This window comes from Podarcis bocagei (genome assembly GCF_964188305.1).
Source record: "Podarcis bocagei genome assembly, chromosome: 3".
Taxonomy (NCBI): domain Eukaryota; kingdom Metazoa; phylum Chordata; class Lepidosauria; order Squamata; family Lacertidae; genus Podarcis; species Podarcis bocagei.
In genome coordinates this window covers 80532460-80544149 of record NC_138127.1, presented here as the reverse complement: position 1 = coordinate 80544149, position 11690 = coordinate 80532460, and the positions used below count along the sequence as shown (strand labels likewise).

The following is an 11690-nucleotide window of genomic DNA, read 5'->3' as shown; positions in this document are numbered from 1 at the left end:
CCCCCCCCCCCCCGCCCTGTACAGAAAAAGCATTGAGAATGTTATTAAGATAGTGGAGCAGCATGGCAGTGATGCCTGGTGGACCCTTCCTATTGAGCAGCTTCTTCCCAGTGAAGCTTTGGCACAGGTAAGTCATTGTCAGTGGAAGTTCTCTCTGAAGGCCTGGTCCGTGTAGGTAATGGCTGAAGCCAAGGAGCAGGAACCAGGAGGCTGGTGGTCTGGCAGGCCAGGGGTTAATTCTGATCCCATATACCGTGGTAGACTGGGATAAAGGGAGCAAGCAGCAAAGGCCGAGCACTTCCCAGTAATGTCCCATGTTCCAAAGAATATCCTGGAGCTGGGTCAAGACAGTAACTAGAACTGTTAATAGGTTGTATGAATACGCCCACAATATATATACACAAAAAGAAAACTATAGCTTAAACCTTAAAATGCCAACAGATTTTATTATAGCACAATGTTTTATTGGACTAGCTTCTGCTGCCTCACATGCATGATGAGTTTTCTCTTCAGTTGACGCTGACATGTGTCACCTCTTTCAATGAGGATATAATAAAAGGTTATACTGTGGCTGGTCCTTTGTGAATTTTTGCAATATAGAATTCAAGGGGGTAGAAATGGAAGAAAAACTGATCTGTCTGAGAGTTGTGGAATCCTTAATTTGTTCTTTATTTCTGGAACAGGCTGGCAATGTCCAGGATTACATACAAGGTCAGGATGTCCTAGACATCTGGTTTGATAGTGGAACATCTTGGGCTCATGTTTTGGAAGGTAAGGAGTGGTTTTAAATTCAGTTACTATCAGGAATTGTGCAGTTGGGCAATAGACATTCACCGGGAGATGGAGAAACTGTGCCCCCCCCCCCCCGGATATTGTTGGATTATAGCTCCCACCATCTCTGACAATTGACCATGTTGGCAAAATACACACACATTTTAGCTTGCTTTTGACACCTGAGATGTGTATTTTTTAGGACTTGCCTTATTATTGTAGTTGTAAATTGTTGTTTTAAACTGTTTTCAATAATGTGGTTTCATTGTTGTAACCTGCCCTGGGAGCTTAGGGTGAAGGGCAGGTAATAAATGACGGTGTTGATTATGATGAACTTGCAGGACATGTCTGAAAGTCTGCAGGTTCCCCAACCCTAGTTTAAGCAGTTGCAAAGTGTAGGTCTGCTTTTTTTTCATGTAACACAATGTTGAAAACCTGTTGAAGGTTTAAGTGTGTATGGATGTCATTGCATTTCATTTCCTAAGTGTAAGAGCTAGGTTTTGTGTGCTGCAGTATGTTAATCTTGCTGCAGGCAACAAAGCTGGCTTGTTTTCTTATTCTGTTTTTTAAGAACATGTCAGTCGTTTTCAAATAGTGGCTTTTCAGGGTGCTTGTGGATGTGTCAGTAGCCAGTCCTCTGAATATTTGCAGAGGTGGCATATACACAATAGAAGGGGGGGGGGCAGGGAAGACCTATGTCTTCACCTTTATATGCTCCCCAGGATAATGGCAGAAAGGTGCAACATGGGATGCTGCTTTGAGTCGGAATCTGGTACAGGGCATCAATGCTTTTGAACTTTACACCCGGAGTACACAAATGGCTGATAACTATCTTGTTGAACTGTAAAACATGTTGGCCCAGGGTTGTGGTGGTGGTGTTTTTAATTTCCCAGCAACCCAGGGAAGCAATAGAACCATCAGCAAACAGTCCGTTTATTGAAGGGCTCTTTGCCCCTTGTCTTGAAACCATTCAGTTAATGGTGAATTTTGTACAGCTCCCTTACAGTTGCAAAATCCTGACAGTGTTCTTCAAGAAACTGAAAGAGGTGGACAAAGATGGTTTTATAACCAGGGTCAACACATTACATTGTGCATTAGCAGTGCATTCTTCCTTTCTTGTGCATATTTTGGTCAGGTGAATTCTGATGGCCAGAAGCCAAGTTTATAGCTGCTTGGAAGCTCTGCCCAATGATACCTACAAACTCTTGAGATAAGGTGTCTATCTCCAACATTCAATGTCAACTGTGCAGTGGAACTAAACTACTTGTACCTTTTCAAAAGCTGCAGAGAAAGCCATAACAAACAATACAACACCTTGAGTTAAAACCATTCCTTTTCACCTAGTGCATGCCTACAAAACTGCAAGGAGGAAGTTGTCCTGGTTCAACTAAAAATGGACATAGCAGGAACTGGAGAGGAGAATCTTGCTGTATTCCTCTCACTGCAACACATTGTTTAGTCGTGGACACACTTTAATGTCATGGTTGAAATGTACTCTAGTATTTGGGAGAACCCAGCAGCACAACTCTTAACTACTTGCAGAGCCATCATTCATCAAAACACACACGTGCAATACTGAGTTTTAGTTCTGGTTTGAGTATTCTGTATCTAGAAACACTGAATTAGGTTGTGTTCCTCGTACAGAAGGATCTGCTTGCTTAAGCCAAGTTTAAAGATGCCAGAGAAATGGAGCATCAGATAAAAACAGCACTGAAATCCGTCTGTCGTCTTTGTGCTAGCTCTCACCACACTAATGTTTAACTAAACGAATGGGATTGTTTTATAACAAGACTATCTGGTTAGAGCTTTTGTGCTGACAGTGGTAGTTTAAGGGAAAGGTCTGGGTAATTGTACTTAATCTATGGGTTAAAGTCTCCTATAATCAAAGATACAGAATACTATATTCCAGCAAAAAAAGGATTATTAAGAACCTATGTTCCCTAACTGTAAAGAATAACCCTAATTAAAAGCCTTCTATCCCATTTTTTTCATGTTGTAAACTGTAGGGGGGAGAGGCAGATATCTACATAGAGATATGTGAGCAGTTAAGAATGAATTATTTTTTGTTTGCACAAACTTGGGCCAATTTCAGTCTCAAGTCAGAATTGTGTTTGAAAACATATATTTTTCTTCTTTATTTTTCTTTGAACTATTTACAGGCCACTTTTTCTGAATACAACTCATTCAAGGCAGCTCACATTTAAAAAGTCCAACATAAAATCCATAATACAAAACACGGTTTAATTTTGGGCAGAGCAGTTATAAAACAGTATGTCAGTGCGTGTATTAATAACAAGAACACACACATATTGATAGACAGTTGACACTGAATCTGTTTGAATGGAAGGTTTCTCTTAGGAGCACACATAGCAAGATTACATTTGCCCCCACCCCCAAGGTGTTGTCTGCTTTTCACATTTTGTGAATATGTTTTCCCCTTTCTTTCCTTTCCCGTTTTTCTCTGTAAGGGACTTTACAGTGCTTTGTAGAGGCCCACAGAATATAGTTCTTTGGCAACAAAAATTCCCCCACAATGCACATACTTGCATGATACACTTTTACAGTGCAGTGCTATGCATTTGGACTTGATATCCCGCCTTTCACTCCCCTTAAGGAGTCTCAAAGCCGCTAACAATCTCCTTTCCCTTCCTCCCCAACAACAAGGTGAGTGAGGCTGAGAGACTTCAGAGAAGTGTGACTGGCCCAAGGTCACCCAGCAGCTGCATGTGGAGGAGCGGGGAAGCGAACCTGGTTCCCCAGATTACGAGTCCACCGCTCTTAACCACCACACCACACTGGCATTTGTTTTGCGGGCATCCCAGTTCTTTCAATGGGGGATTAATCCAAGTGACTTTTTACAGGAATGCAGCTTTGTCGAGCTAAAGTCTTTCCCCTCCATTTTTTAAATTGAAAGCTTGAGGTTTTCATCTTAACCATCTCCAAATAAAATCTCTGCAGGAAGTTTCCTGTGCCCTCTGGACTGCCAGAGTAGTGCCATGTTTGCAGTGGGTGTGTAATCAGAGCAACAACATCCTGCCATTAAACCTTACGCATGTTGGGAGCCTTGTGTGCATTGCATTTCACTGGATTATAGTGTGTGTGCCTGTGTGTGTGTGTGTGTGTGTGTGTGTGTGTGTGTGTGTGTGTATGTGTGTGTGTGTGTGTGTGTGTGTGTGTGTGTGTGTTTATTAAATTTGTATCCTTCCCTTCCTCCCAAAGGAGCCCAGGGCAGGTTACCCTATTGTGACTTTAAAAAATGAAATGAAAAATAAAATCAAAACATAACATCTAAAAACAATAAAACGTCTAACCAAATCATGTCTCTGGATGGGCCCCAGACAGACCATTGGGTCATCATCTTGGGGACCCTTAGCCAATCATACCAGGGAGGAGAACTGGCCAATTAGGAGAGAGTGAGGATGTTAAAGAAACAGCTAGTTAGGCAGGATAAACCTGTTTAATTTCCTTAGGTGGCTGAAAAGGATTTAGGAAGGGGCTAGAGGTGCTTTTATGTGAAAAGGAAAAGTGGATAGCCATTCTAGAAGGAGATAGTTTTAATAGAAACTCTTCTGTTGCGGAGAATTATAAGTAAAGTTCTTGTTCAAATGTGAAACAGTGTTTCTGACAGAAAATAAGTACAGTGGTACCTCGGGTTACATACGCTTGAGGTTACATATGCTTCAGGCTACAGACTCCGCTAACCCAGAAATAGTACCTTGGGTTAAGAACTTTGCTTCAGGATGAGACCAGAAATCGTGCTCCGGCAGCGCGGCAGTAGCAGGAGGCCCCATTAGCTAAAGTGGTGCTTCAGGTTAAGAACAGTTTCAGGTTAAGAGCAGACCTCCAGAACAAATTAAGTTCTTAACCCGAGGTACCACTGTATTGTGTCTTTAATAGTGAACTGCCAAGCTTTATCCTCCTTTCAAGTTTAGTCAAGAAAAATACAGGTTTTTTTCCATCATGCCTCAGCTTTTATTGATACCTACTTCAGGGAATGAGTTGTCACAGGAACCCCCGATATCAAGAGTTCCTGTTTTAGGTTTATATGATGTATTGAATTCTTTGTTGTTTGAGGAGGGGAGTGACCAAGGTCAAATCACTCCAGACTTTGCTCCCATCTTCACTGAAGGAGTGTGTCACAAGGCCCGCTGAAAGAAGAAAAGCTTCTGGCAGGTGCCTACCTAATGTCAATAGGCAGGGAGTTCCAAAGTACAGTTGCTGCCACACTTAAGGCATGACTTTAGTGTATAGGTGTGTTACATAGTAAATCACTTCTCTGTGACCTTTGTCACGTTGTGCTTGTTACAGCAGAATTTAAATATCAAAATTCCTTAAACAAACAGCAGAAGGCTGTAAAAATGGTGTGACAAAGGAATCTCTGAAAGGAGTAACTGAATACTGCTGTGGAGGGAAAAAAATGAAATTTTCAAAGTTCCCATTGCAAGGCAAATTATATTTTTTCCAAAAATCTGCTCCCTCATTTTCATAGGTTTAATATGGGACAGAGGCCTTATGCTAGGGGAGGAAATGCAAGTGAATGAGGTGTCTTCTTGCATAAGACTTCAGGGATGTGAAAAGATGCACTGGCCAAAATTCTACCTTTCCCACTCCTATTCAGGTCACAGGAGGTGTGTCTTTTATTAAATCAAACAACTGGATTCACCCTTTTATTTGGGAGTAAGAAGCTTAACAGTACCTACACTCTGAAGTCTTTTAAGTGTCTTTAAAAATGGTTAGATTTAGTATTTTATTTATGAGGCATGTTCAGATTGTGTGATGGTGTTGTGTGTGTGTTTTTAAAGGGCTTTGTGTAAACTTTGCTGTAAAGCTGTCTTACGGGTTACATTAGTATAACACGGTATTAAAGCAAAAGCTCCACAGCAGCTAAATTCCTGCTTTAAAATGCCACTTTTTTCTTGACTTTATTCAGATGCAGGTGAAAGGGCTGATCTATACTTGGAAGGGAAAGACCAGCTGGGAGGCTGGTTTCAGTCTTCTCTCTTGACCAGCGTGGCAACACGAAAAAAGGCACCATTTAAGTAAGTTGATGCTTGGAAAGTAGTACATCGTAACTATCTGTTGAACCTCTGGATGGAAATGACAGCGTCAGAGTCTTTCTTCTAGGGCGGTTATGGTTCATGGATTCACTCTTGGTGAAAAAGGAGAAAAGATGTCTAAATCGATTGGCAACGTTGTCGATCCAGATGTAGTCATCAATGGTGGCAATGTGAGTAATTGCATCGTTACGTTCCCAAATCACAAAAATCAGTCTATTAGTTTCTCAGAGTAGCAATGGTAAGCACCCAATAGTTCAGCTAGGTCCGATTATTTACTGCCTGAAATAATTTGCTTTGCATTAAATCCATTCCCAGCTCAGCAGTGAGAGAAGAATTACTAAGAAGGTGGCGAGTAAGACATGTTCTTAGGTACCACAGCAGCAGAGTACCCATTGTGTGGAAGGATAAAGTAGCAAATGATGGGCAAGTCCACTGCTTGAGACTTTGGAGAGCCACTGGGCTACAGGAATCAATAGGCAGCTTTCTATGTTCTGGAGTTGAAAGGTTTAGCTGAGAGCATAGCATGCAGGCTGAGTGGGTAGGTTAACCAGGATCAGGCTGGAAGGGAGGTAAAGGCAGATGCATTGGTGAAAGAGCTCATAGGCATAATAAACACTGACTTATCATTATGAGAACAAGTCTTAGGTGCTCCCACCTCCCCTCCTCTCTTGTGACTGCGAAGAGGAAGTTGGAAGCTGTCACTTCCACTTCAGATTAACCACAGTTTAAGAGTTATGTTCAAAGTGATAAAATTGCACTTAGGTTAACTGTGGTTGCTTGAAACGTGAATTACAAAGCTGGTTTTCTCCCCCAACTAACTATAGTTAGAATTAACTAGTATAGGATTTGGATGCAGCATTAAACTGATTTAATTGAAATCTGAAGCGAAAGCCTCCAACCTCATATTTCACTAGAGGAGGGGAGGTGTGGAGGAGCACGAGTCCTAGGTTTGCTCATGTCACAATAAACCATGGTTCAATTGCCATATTCACACCAGGTCTATATGTCCCTCAAATGTTGTATTCTAAGCTCACCTTCCACGTGAATTACTTGTGCCACATTAACGTAAAGCAGTCTCAAGGACATGGTTTTGTTACGTTTAAACTGTGTCAGCAAGATAGTTTTGAGTACCCAAGCAACGCTCTTGTCTTTTGTATAGAAATTTGGTGCACTGGGTGCATCCAGCAGTCTCTTCGGCTTAGGTATTTTCAAGATCATGCATGTTGCTTTTATTCTAGAATTTCCTGTTCAGCAGGTTCTGTAGAAGAGTACTCGGAAGTTGTTCTGTGCCTAGTCCGGTTATACTGAAACTCCATTAAAACCTCAGTCTGCTTCTGATGGCTTTAGAGGGAAGGGGAAATATGGCACGAAGGTAACACTTCGCTCCAGTTGTTGAAAAGAGCAGATTTTTATTGCTGCTGATGGAAAAGCTTCCTAAAGTGTCTTTCTGAAGCTGAGCTTCCTTGTGTATCCTTAAACAGTCGTTGAAATACAGTCCTTGGCAGCCTCGCTTGCATATATCAATCATCATAAAAACAGACCAGTTTTATTGCTGCTTTACCTTGCTTATCAGTGCCTGTTCTGCGGGGGGGGGGGGGAATGGTTTTCATGCCTGGTGGCTTGAAGCTCAACTTGTGCTTGACTTATTAACATTTTGATCAACTGTTTAGCTTGTGTATTGATGTTCACTGCCCAGCTCCTAGCTGGTCCTTTGGCTGTTCTGGCTAGATTTGATAGATCCCGAATTTCTACTTTGCCAGAGCTCTTGGATCTGGGAATGTGGAGCAATCCCCAGTGAATTAATAAGGGTTCAGCTACTTGATGCCATACCATGTGTCATTGGAGACCAGGACATAAACATCTTTAAATGGGAATCAGTCGCTAGACCCTCTACCCAAGCAACCCTCTTGTCTTATATGGGAACATTTTGAGTCTGGTTCTTTGACCTTTATCAAACAGGTCTGTTCTAATGTATGCTTCACATGTTGGCTGAGTTGTTCTGTGCCACCATATCATTTGAAATTTAGAAGTTCTGATATCAGGATTTGAAGATAATCCTGATGTTTGTTCCGATTTTAATGTGTATGAAGGAAATATTTAGCGTGCAGGTTGGTTTGTGGATGTATTTTCCTGAAGTTCAGTGCATGCTACAGTTGTTACTCTAGTACTCTTCCTCTTGACCATGCTTAGTTTTTCTTTTTTGCTACTTATTATAGTGCAGTTCAGATGGCAGATGACAGTAATGAGTTAGAGGAAAATAGAAAAAGGAGGGGAGGTGAGCAGTTGGGGAGGGGGGAGAGAGAAAGAGAGACGAGAGTTGTATAAATTGTTTCACTACATACTTGTAACTGAGTTGCTTATTCTGCTAGGGCTGCCCCATTCCTTGTTCAGTAAGGGGGATTCATCTTTTGGAGCAGACCTCCCAAAGTAAACAAGCACAATTCTAAACAGGAGGAGAGAAATTGGCTGCAGCTTTTGCTAAACCAGGCTTAAAAAATTTAATGGCTGGGGTGAGGGGAATTGTTAGCATGCTTGAGGCTGGCAGAGGAGGGGCATATCCGCCCACAGCATTCTACTGCATTTCTGTGCCAGGGGAAGAAATGGGGAACAGACCATCTCCTGCCTTACACTGAGTCAGACCAGCGGTCCACCTAGCTCAATGGCAACTCTCCAGGTTTTCAGACCAGAAGTCCTTCTCAATGATTGAACCTGGAGCCTACTACCCCTAAACTATGGTGCTTCCCCTTTCTCTCTAGGCAAGAACATCAGTAGTTGCTGTGTAGTAGTTTTTACAGCAGCAAGGAACTTCCCTGCACCCCCCCCCCATGTCTGTGACTTGAAAGCTTTTCAAGTAAAAAGTAATGCTGATCCTTTGATGTAGATTGTCCTGCCACAATCCTTGAGGGCTCCAAGTTGACAGCAAGTGTGGTTTGACTTTTCTCTCCCTCCCCCCCCCAAGCTTTGCACTAGCAAGCATGACATAGGTGTGTGTGTGTGTGTGTGTGTGTGTGTGTGTGTGTGTGTGTGTTGTGCTCTGCAGAGCAATAAGGAACAGCAACTATGCTGCTAATTTTCATTTGAGAATCTCTGGTCCAGTTGAATTGTGGGGTGGCTGCATGTCAAGATTTCATTTATGTGCTGCCAGAAATCTGTAAGCAGTTGGTGCTTTTTGTGCTCCAGGAAAATGTGTGTTGTCAACAAAACATGCTAGGTAGACTTCCAACGTAACGCTAAAGAGTTTGTTCCATTTCTGCTTGCCTGATAGAACAGTCCTCCTCCCCACCCCACCCCGGTTCTGGGGATTCACCTGACCTGAGCGGATTTGGGAGAGGAGGAGAAGAGAGGAAAGTCCTGTTGCACTAGCAGTTGTTGTTGTGCTGGCTTCCAGTAGCAGAATGGAGCTGTTGGCTCTCACCCACTGTGTAAATTCAGCAGGTTTGCAGAGCTAGTCTCTCTCTTTTAATCTCTCCCCCTACCCACCCAATCTTTACACTCACAGGACCACAGTACAGACCCTCCATATGGCGCCGATATTCTACGCTGGTGGGTGGCAGAGTCGAATGTCTTTGCGGAAGTTCTTATTGGGCCAGCTGTGCTTAACTCTGCACGAGATGACATCAACAAGGTAGGAAGCCAAGAGAATAATAACAACAGTAAGAAGAAAAATAGAGTGTCTCCTCTTCAGTAGGAGCCATTTCAGATTTAAAACTGTCAGTTTGTTTTGTAGAATGCATAACCAGGAAATAATGTTTGAGATCTTCTCTTTAGTTTCTGTTTCAGCTACCACTTGCTGCAGCCCAGCCTCAGATAACTACCTATTCTTATGGTAGAACTAGATGTGTTTGTCATGGAATTCTCCTCAATACTGATCCAGAGCAGAACTCCAATGTATAGTTAGCAGAGTAAAAACTTAAAACACATTGCAGGATTCCCAAAAAATAGACCAGAGGCAATTGTATTTCATCCAGCAGAGCTACTGAAGACAAATGAGCATAATGGTCACAAATCTAATACATTCAGGATTGGCACTGTCCATAAGAAATCCAGTTGCAGCAGACTTAACTTAAACTTACAATAACTTACAATAAGACTAAACTTTAGTGCTAAGTATACTATGTGCAGAACACCACACCAGAAGGAAGAGAGATAGAAAGAGAAAGTGAAACCCAGGCTCCTTCTGGCCTTTTTTTAGTCAGCATGACCTTGACAGAAGAGATAACAGAACCAGTTTAAGCCAGCTGTACTCAGCTTCTCTGAAGGAATAACCCAAACATCATGAACCTTCTGCTTGTTTCTTTCACATAGAGAAGCTTCCTCTTGAATTAATTAGAATATGAAAGATCTCTACACATCAGATCAATACTTTCTGCACTAAGGGATGCAAACTGACAGTGTTGCAGCCAACTCAAGGCTGTTGTCAAAGCCCAGTGTCTCCTACTCTTCCCACTTGACAGGCCATTCAGCTGGAATTTTGGAAAACTGATGTTGCATCATGTGACGCGTGTGCCTAGGCAGTAAAGTCCAGCTACCTTGTGTTTGCCATAACTTTCCTTTCCAGCCCTAGGGCCTTGGCACTGATAACAATTGGGCAGTCCTCTGATCTGGTATTCCTCCATTGTATATTGCAAGCCACATAGAGCTTTGGAAAGGAGAGGAAGGGAAGAGCTGAAAGCATTTGGAGATCATGTGACTTCTTGACATGATTTCAAACTCCTTTAGGATCAGGGAGGATCACCTTGAGGTGATTTCCAGGCAACTATAAACAGTCTCCTTTCTTTCCACCCCAAATTGTGAAACAAAGCTTGTATTGGAAAAGTGACCAGATAGGAGTCTCCAGCATTCTCAAGGAATTAGAAAAGCCTCTGAAATGTTAATGGCACTATTGGTAGCAAAACCTGTTTTAAATTATTACTGCTGTATCATTCTGGATTTTGTGGAGTTATCCTGATTAATGCATGTTGCTGACTGGTTTGTTGATAGCTTCGGAACACACTCCGTTTCTTGCTCGGCAACCTGGCCGGCTTCACTCCGGAGACGGACACAGTCCCCACATCAGAGATGTATGTAATAGACCAGTATATGCTCCACCTGCTGCAGGGCTATGCAAACAAGGTAAGCAGGGAAGGAGGGGGACTAGGAGTTATAAGTGCATACAGCAGAAGGATGTGAGCCTTTGAGCAGTCAGCTGTGTGAATTACCGTAATTTTCGCTCTATAACACGCACCTGACCGTAACACGCACGTAGTTTTTAGAGGAGGAAAATCCGTAGGCATGCCACCCGTAGGCATTCCCTCCATAACACGCACAGACATTTCCCCTTACTTTTTAGGAGGAAAAAAGTGAGTGTTATGGTGCAAAAAATACGGTACTTAGAAGACAGGTTGGATTGAATCATATTTAAGCTAAGGTCCTAGGAGATAGACAGTGTTTTGTCATGAATGCCAATCTGGAGCATAAGAGAGACCCTCCTTATGATTACAACAGGCTTGCAGATGTTTTTAATGATTGACATTTTATTATGTTTTTATATTTCGCTGGAATCCACCCAGGGTGGCTGGGGAAATCTAGCCAGATGCGCAGAGTGTAAATAATAATTTTTTAATTATTATTAAATAGCATTTTGTACTCAAAGCATAGAGAATTTTAAATATGAATTGGGGAGCCCCTAGTGGTCATAATTCAGCCAAGGCATTATTTATTTTTTATTTAGCACATTTCTTAACCGCTTCACAAATCCAAGCAATGTACAATGGGGCAAATTGAAGATAAAATGCAAATTCAAAAAACCATTAAAACCATTCCTACAAACTCTGAATAAACAATAAAGCTACCTCTACAGATGCATAACCAGGGTTTCATAAA

General features: G+C 42.1%; 1 protein-coding gene across 1 annotated transcript in view; it reads left to right on the top strand.

The window, feature by feature from the left end:
* Positions 1 to 11690, top strand: part of IARS2 (isoleucyl-tRNA synthetase 2, mitochondrial) — a 34012-nt gene that overhangs the window by 17493 nt on the left and 4829 nt on the right. Inside the window, exons 13-18 of the mRNA XM_081185980.1 lie at positions 25 to 127; positions 684 to 771; positions 5702 to 5810; positions 5896 to 5998; positions 9328 to 9453; positions 10809 to 10940. Of these exons, the coding sequence (XP_081042106.1) occupies positions 25 to 127; positions 684 to 771; positions 5702 to 5810; positions 5896 to 5998; positions 9328 to 9453; positions 10809 to 10940 (661 nt within the window). The remainder of the gene's footprint in view (positions 1 to 24; positions 128 to 683; positions 772 to 5701; positions 5811 to 5895; positions 5999 to 9327; positions 9454 to 10808; positions 10941 to 11690) is intronic.